This window comes from Syngnathoides biaculeatus, chromosome 4, assembly GCF_019802595.1.
Source record: "Syngnathoides biaculeatus isolate LvHL_M chromosome 4, ASM1980259v1, whole genome shotgun sequence".
NCBI lineage: Eukaryota > Metazoa > Chordata > Actinopteri > Syngnathiformes > Syngnathidae > Syngnathoides > Syngnathoides biaculeatus.
The window spans coordinates 705,906-724,827 of NC_084643.1; the positions used below are offsets into that span (position 1 = coordinate 705,906).

The 18,922-nt window shown below is 46.7% G+C and overlaps 2 protein-coding genes across 2 annotated transcripts in view; one reads left to right on the forward strand and one right to left on the reverse strand.

The window, feature by feature from the left end:
• inpp5jb (inositol polyphosphate-5-phosphatase Jb) overlaps positions 1 to 12,140 on the reverse strand; it is a 31,951-nt gene extending 19,811 nt beyond the window's left edge. The window contains exons 1-6 of the mRNA XM_061818580.1: positions 12,095 to 12,140; positions 11,722 to 11,777; positions 11,339 to 11,659; positions 2,015 to 2,520; positions 597 to 704; positions 360 to 468 (exon numbers count right to left, since the gene is read on the reverse strand). Of these exons, the coding sequence (XP_061674564.1) occupies positions 360 to 468; positions 597 to 704; positions 2,015 to 2,520; positions 11,339 to 11,659; positions 11,722 to 11,777; positions 12,095 to 12,140 (1,146 nt within the window). The remainder of the gene's footprint in view (positions 1 to 359; positions 469 to 596; positions 705 to 2,014; positions 2,521 to 11,338; positions 11,660 to 11,721; positions 11,778 to 12,094) is intronic.
• Positions 12,141 to 13,226: 1,086 nt separating this feature from the next.
• selenom (selenoprotein M) lies at positions 13,227 to 17,139 on the forward strand. Its single transcript, XM_061817509.1, has 5 exons — positions 13,227 to 13,555; positions 15,715 to 15,750; positions 15,848 to 15,882; positions 16,365 to 16,443; positions 16,602 to 17,139. Exons 1-5 carry the CDS (start codon positions 13,463 to 13,465, stop codon positions 16,830 to 16,832), a joined length of 474 nt encoding a protein of 157 aa, XP_061673493.1. The 5' UTR covers positions 13,227 to 13,462; the 3' UTR covers positions 16,833 to 17,139.
• The last annotated feature ends 1,783 nt before the right edge of the window (positions 17,140 to 18,922 follow it).

Here is an 18,922-nt window from a genome sequence, read left to right on the forward strand (position 1 = left end):
TCATATTCCAAGAAAATAAACAAATGGCTGCAACTTGTAAAAAAAAAAAAAAAAAAAAAAAAAAGATATTGGATGTACAGATAATTAAGTTGTAATGTGGAGCATTTGAAAGGGAAAAATAGGCACAGAGGAAAATCGGGCGACGAGAGAGCGGAAGACAGCGGACGTGCTAACATTACACGCTTGTTAAAAATCATCAGTCCATTTGTTGCCCAGGGAACAAAATGAGCGCAGGCAGCATCAGCAACGGACACAAAAGGCTACGAGCGCAGAGCTCGTCAAGTCGTCGCAAAATGCATATGAATGCATACGAATGCCGACTGCGTTTGTAATCAGCGAGCACATGTTCCATTACTGACCAGCACGTATCCGAAGGGGCTGAGTCTCTCCATGCAGACCTCGCTCCACTGGTCCGTGAACAGGACATCTTTCAGCCGTTTGTTAATCATAGAGTTGACTTCCTGCAGCCTTGGAGACACACGACACAACGCGCACGGGGGTCAGCGGGAGCCGGCGGAACGAGAGCCTTTGACGGCACTCGCGGGTTAACTTTCGCCGCTGAGGCGAAACTGCCACAGCGGCACGCCGACGCTCACCCGATGATGTACATGTCAGTGTTGCCGTCGCCGACGTTCAGACCCAGCAAGGAGGTGATGTCGTCGGGGGGCGTGGCTGAACCCACGTTCCAAGTGATGATGTGCACCCTTTGGCATAAACTTGTCAACATCTTGCACCTAATGTCCTACTACCGTCATCACCGGCCTACAGCCCGCGACTTTTTTCACACGCTTTCAACCCTGCGTTTTATGCGGTGATAGCGGCTAATTTGTGCATTTTTTCTAACGGCCGCAACGGGGCACTCGAGCGGAAAAGGTTAGAATGAGACCGGTGGAATATAAGTGACGAGGAAGTGACTTTTACCGGCCCTGTTAGCGTTAGCAGGGTGCTAGCGTTAGCAATAGCGTTAGCGCGGCGCTAGCGTTAAACTATTTCTGTGTACAGTCTTTCTTTGTAAATATCTCGTGTTTCAATGTGGATACTTGCAGTTTTTACACAGTGGCAGCGTATGTACATACCAAATGGTATTTCCTTTACAATTGTACCAGGTGAGGCTTATAACCAGGCGCGCTCTGTAGGTCGAGAACTACGGTGACTTGGCGATGCATTATTCATGTCTGTATTTTAAGAGTGCAACGAAGCAAATCTTTGAAAGGTTAATTATTTGAGAGTCCTGGCAATTATTCACAAACGTCAAGGAGCAAGTGCGGCTCGTTGAAACCATTTTATCTGATTTGTGCAGCGAGCCGACGACGGCGTGGTTGGGTTGTTTTTGCTTTCGGTGTGTGTATGAATAACTTACAGTAAAACCAGTTTAACATCAGTGTTCAGATGATGTTTTGCCTTTTCCTCATCTTGAACGGCGGCAAAATAATGTGGGGACTGTCAAAAATATTCAGATTCTACGAGATAACTCAAGGCTGAAAGGAGACGTGTACATTTAGTTGTCCACATCATCATCTACAGTGACAAGTACTTAATCAAAATGTTAAATAGATTTTTTAAAAATAAAATAAACCGTTTTTTGCTTTGATCTTTGATTGATTGTACACCTCATCTGCAGTACAGTGGCGACTTAAGGGCAGATGATGTTCATTTTTTAGTTACGGAGCACTGCTGAAATTGGAAAATTAATGCACATAAAGAATTTTTTTTTCAAAATGTCAGCCTTCATATTTAGAATTAGCGAGTGGGGGTGGCAAACTTTTAGCATTGGGTTTCGGGGCCCAAATTACTTTGCGCCATGAAACGGGGCAACTGTGTCACTGTTGTCTATGTGATTGCTAACATGGCTATGAGATGTTGCATTACTAAATAATGTATTGCGCTGTGTGCATGTGCAGTTCTCCAGCACAATACAACCGTGATAAAACACCGTAACCGTATATTTCGGGAAATAGTGGGACGCGGAGGTAAGTTCGCACGAATCCCGAGAGACGCGAGTCGGGGAACTTGCCTGAAATCTTCGACAGTTTGAGCCTGAGTGTCGGCTGTGCCTGCAACAGACAGCGCTCTCTGGGCGTAAGGGTTCAGGTGGGCGGGTACAGCCTTGACGGCAGGCGGGTGGGGCACCGAGGCGGCCCTGACCGCGTGGTGCCCGGGACCCTTTGGGCCGGCTTTGAGGCTGGGAGCGGGCCGGTCGCCGGAGGGTCTGACGGGCGGGCCGGAGGCAGCTTTTGCACGACTTGGCGCGGCGCCGTCGGCGTCGCATTCGCCAAGGATATCTCCCCGCGTGGGCTCGGCGTTGGGCTCACACACGTCTACGGAACCTTCTACTCTGGAGCTTCTCTGGGGCCGCCGTGGCCTGGCGGTGGCGGCGGGCAGCGCAGTGGTGGGCTCGCATGCTGGATCTGAGGGATGTGGCGCAGCGCTTTGAGACGTTACCGTCTCCGTTGCTTCACTCGGGTCGTCCGTTGGCGTCTGGTTTTGAATGGGATTGTCTTCGTCCATTTCCTGTGATCTCTGTCACACAAAGAACAAAAAAAAAAAAGTAAAAACGTTTGCATTTCAAGAGTTTTATTAGATAAAATTAGAAACCGGTTTTTCCATCCATCCATCCATCCATTTTCTTTGCCGCTTATCCTCACGAGGGTTACAGGGAGCGCTGGAGCCTATCCCAGCTGTCAACGGCCAGGAGGCGGGGTACACCCTCAACTGGTTGCCAGGCAATCGCAGGGTACATGGAGACGAAGAGCCACACTCACAATCACCCCTACAGACAATTTAGAGTGTCCAATTAATGTTGCCTGTTTTTGGGATGTGGGAGGAAACCGGAGTGCCCGGAGAAAACCCACGCAGGCACGCGGAGGACATGCAAACTCCACAGAGTCGGGTCCGGGATCAAACCCGGTTCCTCAGAACTGTGAGGCCAACACTTTACCAGCTGACCCACCGTGCCACCCCCAGTTTTTCCAAAGAATCAGAATTCTGCACTCCTCAACACCCATTGAAGTGTAATAAATTTATCATTTTTACGTGATGAGTTTCATGTTTTAATGTGACAAGTTATCAAGCTATAACATGTTAAGGTTAAGCTTTCCATTGAGCAAAATCAAACGGAACAATTCCTTCCAGTTCAGGTCACAACATAAGAGCAAGATTTCAAAATAAGACACATATAGCGTCAAAGGTCTATGTCACTTACATGAATGAGAAACAAATTACTTCATAATTTTTTTTTAAATTTTTCATGTTGTAACGTGAAACTGATTTTTTTTTTCTGGTGTGGCAGCACCAACGTCTTTCGATAGGCCTGCACAATAAAAAGAAATGGAAATGCCTAAACATAAAAAGGATCTTGGGGAGTTAAATTGAAGATATTGTTCAGTTCAGAAATCTCGAGCGCCGCTAGAAAATATTCTGCAATTTTGTTGTTTCTTTCGGCAGCGAAACGCTCATATTTGTTTGTTACAGTTTTTGCGCTGGATGCTCGCCTCGGGGGGACCAGAGACCCCAGTGAGATAGGAACTCACGGTCCCTGGTTTACCAAACCAATGCTCTAACCACTGAGCTATGGGGGCCTCAATTTCATAGCAGAATAATTCCATTAAAAAATATGAATCTATATTCTTGGCCTCTTTCCACACGCTCGCTCTATTGACCCAACAGGATGCCTCAGTTAGTCACTGTGACTCTGCCACATCATTTTCCTGCAGTTTCAAAACCTTGTAAGCAAAAATGAATTGCTAAAGGGCACCCAATAAACACAATAAAACAACAATGATGCATTTGTATGACAGAGAAAATAAAACCCAGACTGCGGCCTCTCGCCCGCTGTGTCTGTCCCGGTTTCCCGCGGTAACCACGGAGATCCTCCGTCGCTTCATTTCAAAATCAGAGCACCTGACAAACAAACACCAACACATCAGACGAGGAGGAGCCGCCGCAAGTCCACAATACGAGACGCGGCAGCTGCAGCCGGCGAGGCGACACAGCAGGATTTTTTAAGACCTTTTAGCTATTTAATTGTCAAATAATAACTGATACCCCGTGCTGAAGGATCAGAATACAAGAGAGATTTTAATCAAGAGCCAGTATGATCTTCAGTAAGTCTAAGAGGAATGTGATTATGTTGATAAAACGCCGTGATCGAAACCACGTTGCGGCCATTGAATAATTGAAAATGGAATCCCGTTCCTCACTTGTTGTATTCCCTTCATGAATGCCGACTGTAAAAAAGACGGACTGCAGATTTCCCCAGATGGGGCCAACGCTCTGATTTTGGAAGTCACTTCACGCTCGCGCGTGTCCAAGCAAATGACGCGACAAAACGCTGAGCGCAAAAATCAAAGCGGAGCGCCGCGTCACGACCTTGAGGAGGAAGACGGCGGCGGCCGTGGCTCGACGCGGGGGGGAGGGATCCAACCGCCGCGCTTATCTTTGCGCGCTCGCCCGTTAGAAAAGGAGGGCAAACGCGCCCACGTGGGTGACTCGGAAATAATAAGAGCGGCGATGGACGGACACTTGAGAGAGCCGTCCCATTTTAGCGGCGCCAAGGGCCTTCCTCGCCGTACGAAATACTTGCTCGGGGCGGCGGCGTCTATTTCTCCGAGATTTAATCCCCAGCTCGCCATCTTTCCTTCTCTCTTTTATTGTCTCTAATCCTCGCTTCTTGAGCTCCATTTTACTTTACCTCAGTGCACCCGATTTCGTGACACATTTTCACCACCGAGTTGCTGTTTTGCATTCATTTTCATCTCTACTATTATCTTTCTGCTCGTGTTATCTCACAACAGGAAGTGAAACCAACACATCTCGAGCATGATCAATGATTAACTGACTTTTGTTGGACTTTCTTTAAAAACCAAACGATGGACCGTTCATGCAATGCTGCAGTTTGGGGGCTGTCAAAAAATGGACTTTGCATGTCTTTTTTTTTTTTTCTTTGTCCTTTTTGGAAAAGTAAAGAGCATTTTAAACAAGGGATGGGAGTGTACTCGTATAGAGCTTGTGCACATATGTCATAAAATCACGTGACTTTTGTTTACGTCGCCATATTGACAGTCTAGCGAAGCATTGTTCAATCCTAAGTCGGTTGGAGAAGACATGAAAATATGTCATAGTGCAACGCCCAGAGTCTTGTCCGATACTGTCAGACGTTTAGAAGGTGAAACTAAACGACGGTACGTGGAAAAATTAGATAAACCCGGCATAGAGGACCCGTAGTCGATGTTTTCGCCGATAAGAAATTGGACAGTTAATTCGCTTCTGCTTGTTTTGGACAACTGGATCTACACATGGATCTGCTGAATAAGTCGTTGAGATTTACATGGAAGAATTTGAAAGCGTATAAAAGTCTGGACGCATACAAATACTTCGTTGCTGGATCTGTTCTCAGTCAGGAATAAATCCCACAGAGTGATGGTTATGACGACTCGTGAACGCAAAATCGTGTTCGGCCACACGTTAACCTTTTCCGGAATCCATCGATCTTTTCAGCTGGTATTCAATACTTCTTCTTTTCCTTTCGGCTTGTCCCGTTAGGGGTCGCCACAGCATATAATTTTCCATCCGAGCCTATCTCGTGCAACACCCACAGTCTTCTTGTCCTCCCTCACAACATCCATCAACCTTTTCTTTGGTCTTCCTCTCGCTCGTTTTTCTGGCAGCTCCATCTTCAGCACCCTTCTACCAATATACTCACTCTCTCACCTCTGAACATGTCCAAACCATCAAAGTCCGCTCTCGCTAACCTTGTCTCCAAAACATCCAACTTTGGCCGTCCCTCTAGTGAGCTCGTTTCTAACCCTATCCAACCTGCTCACTCCAAGCCAGAACCACAGCATCTTGATTTCTGCTATCTCCAGTTCTGCTTCCTGTTGTCTCTTTAGTGCCACCATCTCTAATCATCATGGACGGCCTGACCACTGTTTTATAAACTTTGCCCTTCATCCTAGCGGAGACTCTCCTAATCATCATGTCAACTAACTCCTGAGCTTTTCCTATCATAGTCCCAACATTCAAAGCCCCTACACACAGTTGTAGGGTCAGTGCACGCCTCTTCTTCTTCTGCTGACTAAGCTGCTTTCCTCCTCTTTTTTTGTCTTCAATCTACATTATTCAAATTCAATACAAATACCAATATTTAAATAAATGACCCCTGGTTTTACACAAACTCCCATTCATTAAGTATGATTGAAAACAAAAAGAAGACTGAGTCATCTCCACGGAACGTACACGATCGTGGCCACACTTAACCTCCATAAACCTCTGCGACAGACTTTTTTTTTAAACACGCATTGTTCTCCAATGAGCCAACTTGGCATTATAAATACTTCTTGTTAATTTGAGATTAAGACGAATAATTCCTACCTGAAGTGAAGGGATCGCTACACAGGTATGTGTGTATTTTGGTTGGTTACCATTCATCACGTTTAATTACCAAAATCCATCGATCTTTTCTGGTCTTTTCAGGTGGTATTCCATAGAACGATCTCTTTGAATATCTGTCTCATCTGTTGTGACAGCCAACAGCACAAACTGGTCTCGGGTACTGTAAATATTCTGCTCCGGTTCAACGTCTCCCACAATGTCGAGCAGCTCGGTTTGACCTGCAATATGGCGGCGTGAAAACGGTGACGTCATGCCCACGAGTTCTAGTCAAACGAGTCTGGTGTCAATACAGGAAACACCGAGACATCAGAAAGACATCTTGAGGTCAGGTAGAAGCCAAACTGCACACAGCAAAATTAACATTCGGTGCATTTGAGCTCACAATTTTCTTCTTTCTTTATTTATTTAAATGTATGTCACATCAAGAGCAAAACGTTATTTTTGGCACCGGGAACAGTCAGGACAGATTAGCGTTTCCCATTCCGCTCACGTCGACACCGGAGAGAGCGGAACAATTTGATAATAACAAATGTGTCATGGTGTTCGCATGCACCCCCTGAGGGCGAAAGAAAGATTCGAGTGGATGGAGGAACTCAAGGAACCGAGCGCCATCGAGTCCCGTTCAGACCCCCGGGTTGATTTCTGACAATGCCGATGCGTTCAAAGACTTCTGATCATTTGAAGTTATGAAGTGCGTTGTTGGGGAGCGACCAACTACGTGCAACAAGATTATGTAATGTAATTATAAAATGTAACTGTAATTGCTCCCCCCAAACTAACATCACTTCCTTCTTCTAAAGTCGATGCTTGTGATTGGCTCGTTCTGGTCACGTGCCATTCGGCCGTCGCCTCAAACATGATCCACAATTTATAAAATATTTCCTCAATCATACCGGAGCATTACTGGCGATCGTTGGTGTTGTGGTTATAATGGGTTCTTCGAAGAAATGTCTCCCCCTGGACCCAAAAAGCTCAAGACCCCCTACACAAAACTACCGTAATTCCCAGTCTACACATCGCACCTGGTTACAAGCCTCACCGAGTACATTTGCAAAGGAAATGCCATTTGGTACATACATACGCCGCAGCTGCGTAAAAGCCGCAAGTGCCCACATTGAAACGCATGTTGAAACACGAGATATTTACAAAGAAAGACGGTACACAGTTTATCGCTAGCACCGCACTAACGCTGGTGTCACGCTAAAGCTAGCGCTAACGCGAGCGCCGCCGCACTAACATGGCTCGGTTAAAGAATAAAAACATACTGATAAAAATCACTGAGACATGGCAGTAACACGCTAGCGCAGCGCTAACAGGGCCGGACCGGTAAAAGTCACGTCCTCGGCAAAAAGCTGTAAAAGCCACAAAAGCCCACATTGAAACATGTGATATTTACAAAGAAAGACGCTACACAGAGTTTAACGCTCACCCTAGTGCTCACGCTAGCGCCGCGCTAAAGCTAGCCCTAACAGGGTCAGTAAAAGTCACTTCCTCTGCACATATATTCCACCGGTCTCATTCTTACCTTTTCCACTCGAGTGCCCCCCTTGCGCCCGTTAGAAAAAAAGTGCACAAATTAGCCGCATCACCGCATAAACCGCAGGGTTGAAAGCGTGTGAAAAGAAGTCGTGGCTTATAGGCCGGAAATTAAGGGCTTCATCAAGTGTCTAATGAGCATTTGAGTATAGTACAGTCAACGATGGTCATGTGCACGTGTAGCCTGCAGGCTCAGCTCCTGTCATGTCTGCCGTTTAATTTTGACATCGCAGCCAAACGAGAGCGTTGCCGTTTTAGGGCCTCCGGGGGCCTCCGTCCCCGTGAGAGGACACACCAATGTCGACCTTCACTCCCATGACGGGCTGCCACGCCTAGAAATGCTTCCTCCAGGTCCTAGCGCCTCACGCCGCTGTTCAACGTGGGGCTTTCACATCCCTCATCGGCAAAACTATTTAGTTAATTGTACACATGTAATTATCCATACATCCATTTTATTTTTCCATTCGGGTCACGGATGAGCTCGATGCCACTGATTTGGGGTATCGGGCGGAATAGAGCCGTTCGCCAGCCAATTGCGGGCCACATATGGACAAACAAGCATACACACACGTTTACACCTACCAATTATCAGTCGGCAAGTATCTCGTACGTTTGTGGAATGTGGGAGGAAGCCAGAGTCCCGTGAGGAAACCCACACATGCATGCGGCAAAACAAATTTGTCACAGGAATTTGAACAAGGGATTGACAACAGTTACCTGAGAAAATGAATAAAAGTAACCATCCATCCATTTTCTGAACCGCTTATCCTCACAAGAGTCGCGGGGAGTGCTGGGGCCTATCCCAGCTGTCAACAGGCAGGAGGCGGGGCACACCCTGAACCGGTAGCCAGCCAATCGCAGGCCACATGGAGACAAACAACCAATCGCACTCACAATCACACCTTCGGTCAATTTATAGTGTCCGATTAATGTTGCGTGTTTTTTGGGATGTGGGAGGAAACCGGAGTGTCCAGAGAAAAGCCACACAGGCACGAGGAGAACATGCAAACTCCACGCAGGCGGGGCCGGGCTCGAACCCTGGACCTCAGAACTGTGAGGCCAACGCTTGACCAGCTGCCCCACCGTGCCACCCTAACGAATTCCATACAATCAAACTTCTCTTCATCAATTAACATTGCTGTCATATTCCGATCCATTCATTTTTTTCCACGCATATCCACACGAGGGTCAAAGGTAACGGGAGCCGATCTCAGCGGACTTTTGTTGAGAGTCACGGTCCACTTACATGCATGTTTTTGGAATGTGAGATTACCTGTAGAAAACCCACGCAAACACAAATCCACAGATCTGGAGCCCCGGAACCCTCCAATTTCAGAGCTGTGGGGCGCTGGGTCGCGGCGCCACGGCAAGAATCCCGAATCCGCAAACTTTATCCAGACAAGGTTTTTGAGTAACTCACTTCAGACCGGTTTGTGCAATCTTGCTTCCCAACACATGACCAGAAACATCATCGTGAAAGCCAAATCAGGTGTTGCATTGTACAACATCCATGGACAAAAAAAAATAATGTCTTATTCATAATCTAGAGATCACGTGCCTGTTCCGGAAACCGGAATGAAGTCCGGCTGACGCTCACCTGGGTAGGGGAGCAAAAACCCCACAGCGCAGTCGGGGCCGAAACCCGAGCGACAGAAGCCGACGCGATGCGCGGCACGCGGATATCTGCAAGAGGTTGCGCAGCTTCGTCGCCTGCGTGTTCCTTCCTGTCAAGAAACCGAAGTGCGAGCGTTGCACAAGCGACACAGCATCTCGGCGCCGTTTACGCCTCCCGAGGAAGCGGGCGAGCCGCCGTCGGGCCGGTTCATCTCAAACGAAACCAACCGGACACGCGAGCGCCCACGTCATACACGGTAGCTGTGAGACCTGACCACAGATACTGTTGTACATATGGCAAATTGGGTCGTGTCAGGTTCACATGGAGCGATAGCCTGAACGTGACCCCCCCCCTCCCCACCCCCGGGGGTCCGAGCTCATTTGCAGATTGCAAAAAGCAGTGACTAACGTCTCCGGCGGGGAGGAATTCAAGTGGCCTCATTACAGAGCCGCTTCAAGGACAAAGGATGAGACTCAGTTAACCGGCTGGGCCTAGGACTGTTTACTAGTGCAATCCATCCGTTTGCTCTGCTGCTCATCCTCATGAGGGTCGCGAGGAGTGCCGGAGCCTATCCCAGCTGTCAACGGTACACCCTGAACTGGTTGCCGAGCCAATCGCAGGGCACATCGAGACAAACAGCTGCACTCGCAATCACACCTACGGGCAATTTAGAGTGTCCAATTAATGTTGCATGTTTTCGGGAGTGCCGGGAGGAAACCCACACAGGCACAGAGAGAACATGCAAACTCCACACAGGCGGGGGCCGGGATCAAACCCAGGTCCTCAGAATTGTGAGGCCAACGCTTCACCAGCTGATCCGACCGTGTCGCCCGAGTAGTTTACTAGTAAGTTTTAATTGTGGAGAGGGCAGGTTGGCCTTCAAAAGCAGAATATATACATACATATATCTGTATATATATATTAGAAAAAAAAACAAAAAAACTTTCTGATGTGTTAATAAAACCATTTTTTATTTATTATTAATATTTTTTTTAGGCGGCACGGTGGATCGGCTGATAAAGGGTTGGCCTCACAGTTCTGAGGTAACGGGTTCGATCCTGGCCCACCTGTGTGGAGTTTGCACGTTCTCCCTGTACCTGCGTGACTTTTTTCCGGGCACTCCGGTTTCCCTCCACATCCCAAAAAACATGCAACATTAATTGGACACTCTAAATTGCCCGTAGGTGTGATTCTGAGTGTAGCTGTTTGTCTCGATGTGCCCTGCGATTGGCTGGCAACCGGTTCAGGGTGTACCGTTGACAGCTGGGATAGGCTTCAGCGTTCCCCGAGACCCTCGTGAGGATAAGCAACTAAGAAAATGGATGGGTTTATTTATTGCAAGGCCACATTGGTGCGCCCACCTCGTACGTTACACCTTCTGTCTGGAAATTGGTTGTTTTTCCTCAGGTGCAGTGTTTTCTTGCGTATCAAATCAGAATTGAGGCCACAGACGGATGATTTGAGATCATATTTACCACGGATTAATGTCATGTCAAAATTGCATTTATAACATGATCCATCCATCCATTTTCTTTGCCGCTTATCCTCACGACAAGGGTCGCGGGAGCGCTGGGCATCATAGTTAGAAAAATTGCAAATTCCCATTTTGAGATGGATTTTGCCAAAAAATGCTCAAACGGCTTTGCATAAATCACATTTAGTGTGTGTAACATGAAGTATTTGTGCGGTATTTTTTGATGGGAGCAAGACATCAGTGGCAGTTGTCGCGTCCCTTGGCGAGTCGCACTCTTTACAGTCCGAATACAAAGATGACGTCAGCACGCCACGCTCACTTACCTGCGTTGTGCCGATTTCAAAAAGCTCTTCAAACGTTTGCCCCCGAGAGAAGGTCGACTTTGAAGGACGAGGTTGGGGGCATCCCAGCGGCTGGCTGGCTGGCTGGCTGGCTGTCGTCGGGCCTCGGCCACAGGGGGCGCAGGAGCTGGGGCTGAGGCTGGAGACCCGCGGCAGGCAGGCTACATCTTTCGGATACGCAACCTCTTCCTTCTTGTCCCGCTGGGCGTTCCAGAAACACAAACACCGCCGCGGTGCCGCCGACTGAACCTTCCAAAACCAGCTTTTACCGCTTCCGGAAACCGCCGGTGAAGGTACGCTCGACTACCGCGGGCGAGAGTGAGCGAATTCGGCGGCGTGAGACCCCCTCCGAGTGCGGCACGGACAGCCACGCCGGCGGGCTTCCGTTCGTGAGTGGACCAAACGCCGACCGCCGCCGCTGCTGAGACGTGATTGGACCGAGATGAGATAAACCAATGGGGCCGCAGAGGGGGGGATTTAAAACCCACAGCGCCCCCTGGTGGTAACAGTGGAGAAGTACACAATCGGGAAGAGCTCGACCAGGGGCGTATTTAAGTCGTGTTGGGGGCGCGATGCACACTCACTCGTGCCCCCACACCCCGCCCATCCCCCAAACTTTTGTTTTCACCGCTGCTGCGCTTTCCTCAGCAGACACTGACACCATCTCACTGTTGTCAATTCCCAAATTTCAGCCTCACTGTGAAAAAGGTCATTTTTGATGAAAAATGGTTCGTTTACCTCTCGCGTTCTCCATTTTCACGTCACCAGGGTAACGCCGCTTCATTTCGCTCACAAGTTTGTTTCGCGAACGTCTTCCTGGTTCAAGTCGGCACATGTGCAGTGAGATTGAATCCTTCAAAGTAAGACAACAGAGGGGGGTGCACAAGACTGTGGCCCCGTAATTATATTTGGCCCGCGAGGCAATTTCAAATTAATATTCGAGCTGGCCCGCCGCTATTACAACTTTTACGCACTTGTTTGGTTCCATATGAAAAGGGTCATTTGTTTAACTTTGGCCCGTGACTTTGTTCAATTTAAGATTTTGTCCCGCTGGGAATTTGAGTTTGACACCCTGGGAGTAGATAAAAATTGTGATGATTTGGAAAAAAAAACCCGTAAAAGAACATTATTGTTTTAAATAAATAAATAAACAAAACTCAATTAACCAGTTTTCATGACACATTCAATGCCCTCTGGAAATCTCAGGCCCCAGCCACTTGGCCCGTTTTTTATTTTTTATTTAATTAACCCTCTAATTGACTGTATTGCCCCTGCTTCTTAAAAAAAAATGCAGTGCAAGTACATCCATCCATTATATTTTGCCGCTTATCCTCACAAGGGTCACAGGGAGTGCTGGAGCCTATCCCAGCTGTCAACGGGCAGGAGGCGGGGGACACCCTGAACTGGTTGCCAGCCAATCGCAGGGCACATAGAGACAAACAACCAATCACACTCACAATCACACTTATGAGCAATTTAGAGTGTCAGATTAACGTTACATGTTTTTTGGGGATGTGGGAGGAAACCGGAGCGCCTGGAGAAAACCCACACAGGCACGGGGGGGAACATGCAAACTCCACACTGGCAGGGCAGGGATCGAACCCGGGTCCTCAGAACCGTGAGGCCAATGGTTTACCACCTGACCCACCGTTCCGCCGCAGTGAAAGTACAATGGGAGTCAATTATTTGCAGATTTTCAATATTTGCACTCAAGGCAGATTATTATAAAAGATGGAAGAAAAGCAATCTAGATCTGGGTCAAGGTGTGCTTGAATGTAGAAACAAGACTACGGGAATGTGTGAGTGCTAAAATAATTTCATAATAAAAATGGACCTTTTCAACCTGTATTTTGGCAGTGTGACTGATTTTGGCACCTTTGGAAAAAAGAAAACCATCGAACACTTTCGGACATGTCACCGGAATAAGATGGCTTGGACACGCCCACTTTCTTGCCGAGGAAAACCTTGGACGTGGCACAAGCTCCGGATGTGACGTCAGCACGCAACCTCCTCCGCATCCCGACTTCCTTTTTTTTTTTTTTCTTCGCGCATCTGTGCTGCCTTCAGGTGTGCGCTGCGGATCTTCACCGGTCCCGGTTCCGAATAATGTGGCTGCTGCTGTTCAGCGTGCTTTCCTGTGCGTCCTCCTACGAGGTGGACGTCAACAAGCTGTCCGGATTGGCCCGAGCCAGGGTGGAGGTACCGAACAATACTCAACATCTGGTCCATGTGTGCAAGGAGGGGGGGGGGGGGGGAGAGACTCTGTTTACAGCAAAAAGACAAATTTTATGATCTACAAGTTGTTTTTTTACAGACAAATTTTCAGTAAGGCTCGTGATGGATTAAGACGCCTCCATCCTGCGTACGCATCCGGGTTTCGAATGGTAACACCATCGTAATGCGAGGCACCCATGTCACGATTTCGCAGTAATTTCGGCCCCGTTTGAGGACAGTTATGTGATAAATGGCGATGTGCGCATGCGTAAAAGGAGAACAGCGGTGAACTAAAACAATCTGTGTGCAATATAGCACCACTAACACTGATCTAATAACAATACTATTAATTAAAAAGGACACATCGAGCGGTATGTCGATTGGTTGAAGCCGATTGGCCGCCATCTTGGTGCTCCCAATACGTCTGGAGGTTTACAGGTTGGATTACGGCGGGCTTTTTCTTCAAAGGTTGGCACGTTGAATTAAAACTGCTCGTGTGAGTTTGACATTTTTTTTCATTTCTGGTAACCTGAAGGATTTTTAATTCCACTTGGTAAGACAAAGCAAAGACATATAACACTGTAACTACCAAGAAACCTTGGATATTAGTTAGGGCCCGATTTCTGTGATATGTTAACTTTTCCCAAAATACGCTGTGAAGCACTATATCATAGCAAAAAACTAAGATTTTTTTGTCATAAAAACATTACATTTTACATAAATCAGATATACTTTTGGAAATAAGGACTCGCAATGGGAAAATAAACTCGCTAAACGCATTTTTCATTTGTTGCCTCTGGGACGTCCCATTTCAGACAGAAATTTTAAACTTGTATCCCCGCATTTGAAAATCAAAATTCAATTTTCAGAGTTCTGTATTATGAAATTCATCAAAAAATTCACAGAAAAATGTGATTTCTTGCTTATCCACTGATAAAGTTTGGGAGAATGTTTACATCGCTTTTTTGCGAAAAACCTTCGGCCTATGAAGGTGAAGCAGAGAGTGAAAAGTGAACAACAACCGTAAACAAAACTTTGTTCAAGTGAATTCAGCTCATCAGAAAAAAACCCTTGACAAACAAACTTTAACAGTGTCAAAGTAAATCTAACTTACCTGTGGAATGTTTCCTCACAGCCACGAAACTGGCAATTAACGCAGTTCCATCGCTGTCGCTACACAGGTCGGCCATGGCTTTAATTTGGGAGTATCAAGATGGTGGATGGCGACTTCAGTTTTGGTGGCCAATGAGCCATCCAGTCTTTTTTTTTTTTTTCTTTCCCTTTCTTATAGATCATCAAAAGTAGGCAAATGGGCTGGTTAATAGGTACATCATGTGCTGAATCAATGTACCCCCCCCCCCAAAAAAAAAGGGACTGATGGTTGAACTATTGAAAAGCAAGAGGTATTTATTTCCTGAGGGGAGGACCCGTCCTGCCTCCCCTGTCGACGGGAACACCCGAAACCCGAACCTCAATTCTCCCGTTCCCATTAAATAGATTGGACATCTTTCCCACTGGCCATGGAACGTTAAAAGTTAATTTTTTTCCTCATTATCCTCATTGATGAACAGCAAGTTGCTCAAACGTACTGAATCATTGGACAGTTGGACAACATGAAAGGTTATAGTACTTTTTTTGCTTGATTCTGAAATTGCAGCAACTTTTTAATATAACATGCAGATGTGGGTAGAGTACACACAACAACTTCAACTTGAGGAATCTTACTTTCGATTAAAAAGTATCCCTCCATCCATCCATTTTCTTCACCGCTTATCCTCACGAGGGTCACGAGGAGTGCTGGAGCCTATCCCAGCTGTCAACGGGCAGGAGGCGGGGACACCCTAGACTGGTTGCCAGCCAATCGCGGGGCACATAGAGACAAATAGTCGTACTCACAATCCCAATGTCCAATTATTGGAGTAATAAAATAGTTCTCCAAATTATATTCAGTGAAAAAAAAAATAGTCTGCAAAAATATAAAATACGTGGTCATTTTTATTATTATATTGCCCCCAAAATATCACAGAAACAATATATATTAGCCCAATGTAATGGAGTAAAATAGAATACTTGCTTAGCAAAAAAATGACATTTTAAAAAGGTTACTTTATGTAACAACGTAAATGTCAAAATTCTTTTTCCAGACATGCGGCGGATGACAGTTGAACCGACTCAGAGAGGTACAGTAAATTTTTTTTTGTAAAAAAAATTAACCAAAACGCACAAAAACTGCACCTGTGGCGGACGTGACCCTGAACGTGTACTTTTTGTGTGCAGGTCAAAGCCTTTGTGGTCCAGGACATTCCTCTTTAGTATCCTTTCGTGAAATACATCAGATTAAGTTTTGAAAAATGAGATGTATGGAATATTCTCGTTAGATTGCGCTGGAGCGCCTCCTTTTATTGTCCAGTACGTTTTTTATTTCTTTTATCATGTACCTTTTTTAACGTAGAAACCAGTAAAGTAGGGACGGATAGATAATTTACAGAAAGTTTTATCAACGGATGGTGCACTAGATAAGAAAATATCGGTCCGTCTAAATCCATATTTTCGGCACTTTGTAATCCTAAAAGTCCCCTTGATTGCTAAATTCAATTAAAAGTTAGCCTGCCAAAATGACAAAAAAAAAAACTGCTCGGAATTCTTTTTCATCTCACAGTTCAGCCCTAGTCGATGTACAAAATGGGCCGAAAGCCAATCCAGCGATCTGAATTCGTAACGGGATTGATCACGACAAATCCGATTTCCGCACAGCGCCGTGAATCCGATCGATCCTTGACAGGCGCTCCCTCAGCCATAACCTGGTGATGAAGCACATTCCTGGGGCCGACCCTGAGCTTGTCCTCCTGAACCATTATTACGAGGAGCTGGACGTAAGTACGGCTCTGTCTATGTGCTGAAACCTCTCCAAATGCTCATTTTTGATTGACATCGTCCGCGAGCTAATAAATATCGTCTTTGAAGTGCATCAGTCTATTTATTTCGATGACGTTTGTCACGACTCTAAATGCTTAATTTTTGTTTCCCTCAGCGGATCGCCTTGTCTGACATGACACGCTCTGAAATCAACGACCTTTTGGCCCAACTGGGCTTCTACATGAAGGCTCAAGCCGACGAGGAAGTTCCGGAAGAGTTCCGCTTGTCCCCCGCCAAAGACAGCCCGTTCGAAAGTGAGGCGGCCTACAAGCCCGCCGCCGCCTCCGTGGTCACTCACAACTCCACGTCGGAGCCCGAACCCGAGGCCAAGCACTCTGACCTCTAACGATGCCACAATGAGAGACTGCTGCTAGACGAGGCCAGATGACCCCCGTAATACAGGGACAAACTCTTTGCGTCACCAAATTTTTCATTTTTAGTTGGTTAATGGCATATCATTTTTCCAGTCCCGCGTCGCCCGTCTCGTATCCAGTTGTGTCCGCGTCCGACCCGCTGAGGTACCGAATGAAGCCGCAGGCTAAAAATCAACCGATTGGCCTGAGGCTGATGCTACATGTACCGGTGGGTGGGCCGCGCAACACGTTACCGCCCAAGTGTCACCACTGTAAAACAATAAAAAGGTTTCAAACAAATTGTGTTGCATTTACTCCGAGAAAAGCAGATTCAAACGATTTACCGTAATTCCCGGCCTACAGAGCGCACCTGGTTATAAGCCTCGGTACACAGAAAGAGTTTAACGCTAGCGTTAGCGCAGCACTGCGCTAACACTAGGACTGCACTAACGCTCGGACTGCACGAATGCTTGCGCTGCATCACCGCATAAACTACAGGGTTGAGACCGTGCGGAAAAAAGTCGTGGCTTGTAGGCTGGAAATTACGGTCAGACGTTAGCTGGCCGCTGTATGTGAGGTCATCAGGGACGTAATGCAGGATTATCTCAAAATATTCATATCCACAAAAAATGTGTTTTCATCCAACCATCCATTATCCATCACTTTTCCGGGTCAGGTCACGGGGAAAGTAGCTTCAGCAGGGATACCCAGACTTCACCTTTCCCCAGCCACTTCTTCCAGCTCTTCCGGAGGGATCCCGAGGTGTTACCAATCCTGCCGAGTGACATAGTCTCTCTAGTGTGTCCCGGGTCGTCCTTGGGGTCTCTTTCCGGTGGGACGTGCCCGGAACACCTCACTAGGGAGGAGTCCAGGAGGCATCTGGGTCAGATGCCCCAGCCACCTCATCTGGCTCCTCTCAATGCGGAGGAGCAGCGGCTCGACACTGAGCCCCTCCTGGATGACTGAGCTTCTCACCCGATCTCTAAGGCTGCTTGTATCCAGGATCTTGTTCTTTTGGTCATGATCCACAGCTCGTGCCCATAGGTGAGGGTAGAAACGTAGATCGACTGGCAAATTGAGAGCTTCGCCTTTGGACTTCACCACAACGGACTGATACAAAGTCCGCATCACTGCAGATGCTGCACCGATCAGTCTGTCGATCTTCCGCTCAATTCTTCCCTCACAAGACCCCACGATGGGATTAACTCCTCCACTTGGGGGAGGATCTCATCCCCGACCCGGAGAGGGCACGCCACCCTTTTCCAACTGAGGACCATAGTCTCGGATTTGGAGGTGCTGAAATGTGTTTTGTCTTCTGAAACCTTTTGGGAGGCCATTACTGACTGGGTAAATTAAAAAAAAAAAAGTATTTATCAGGCACCGCTGGAGTAGCAGTATGATCGTGACAGCTAGTGCTGAGGAACAAAGAGGATGATGGATTTTAATGGTCTATATATTATCAGTCTCTGGTCAGGAGGATGTATTTTATAAGTTTTTTTTGTTGTTGTTGTTGCATAAATATTAACTGCTCCAAATTGTTTCGCGACGAGATATTTCCTTGCTTCACGGAAGTAAATATGTGCCAGCAGGATTTGAATCTGAAATGTAAAGTGATCACATTTTCAATTGTTGTATTTCAGTGTAACTTTTCAATGTTAGCAATTTAGTTAAGCTTTCTTAGTATGTGACGTCACGTGACTAAAAACGTAACTGCGATTGGCTGCCTGTTCGGTCCTGACCTGAAGTAACCCTGCCTTGTGGCACGGACGGTGAATTTTAGACAGCAAATTGTAGCAACTATTGAAAATGTGATCACTTTACATTTTAAATTCAAATCCTGGTAGCACATATTTACTTCTATAGTATTCATCCAAAATGTCATTTTCATATATTTTGTAATATTGTTATGGTAGCGTTTGTATTAAAGGGGGGGATTATTTCACCCTAAATCCCCAATTAAGGCCCGGGTCTAAAATGCATTCCCTACCACTTTGTGACTGGTAATCCCAAATGATCAGTCGCAGCATGTAAATTACATTTAGACCACAAAGCGCAATAATCCCGCATACACACACAAAAAAAA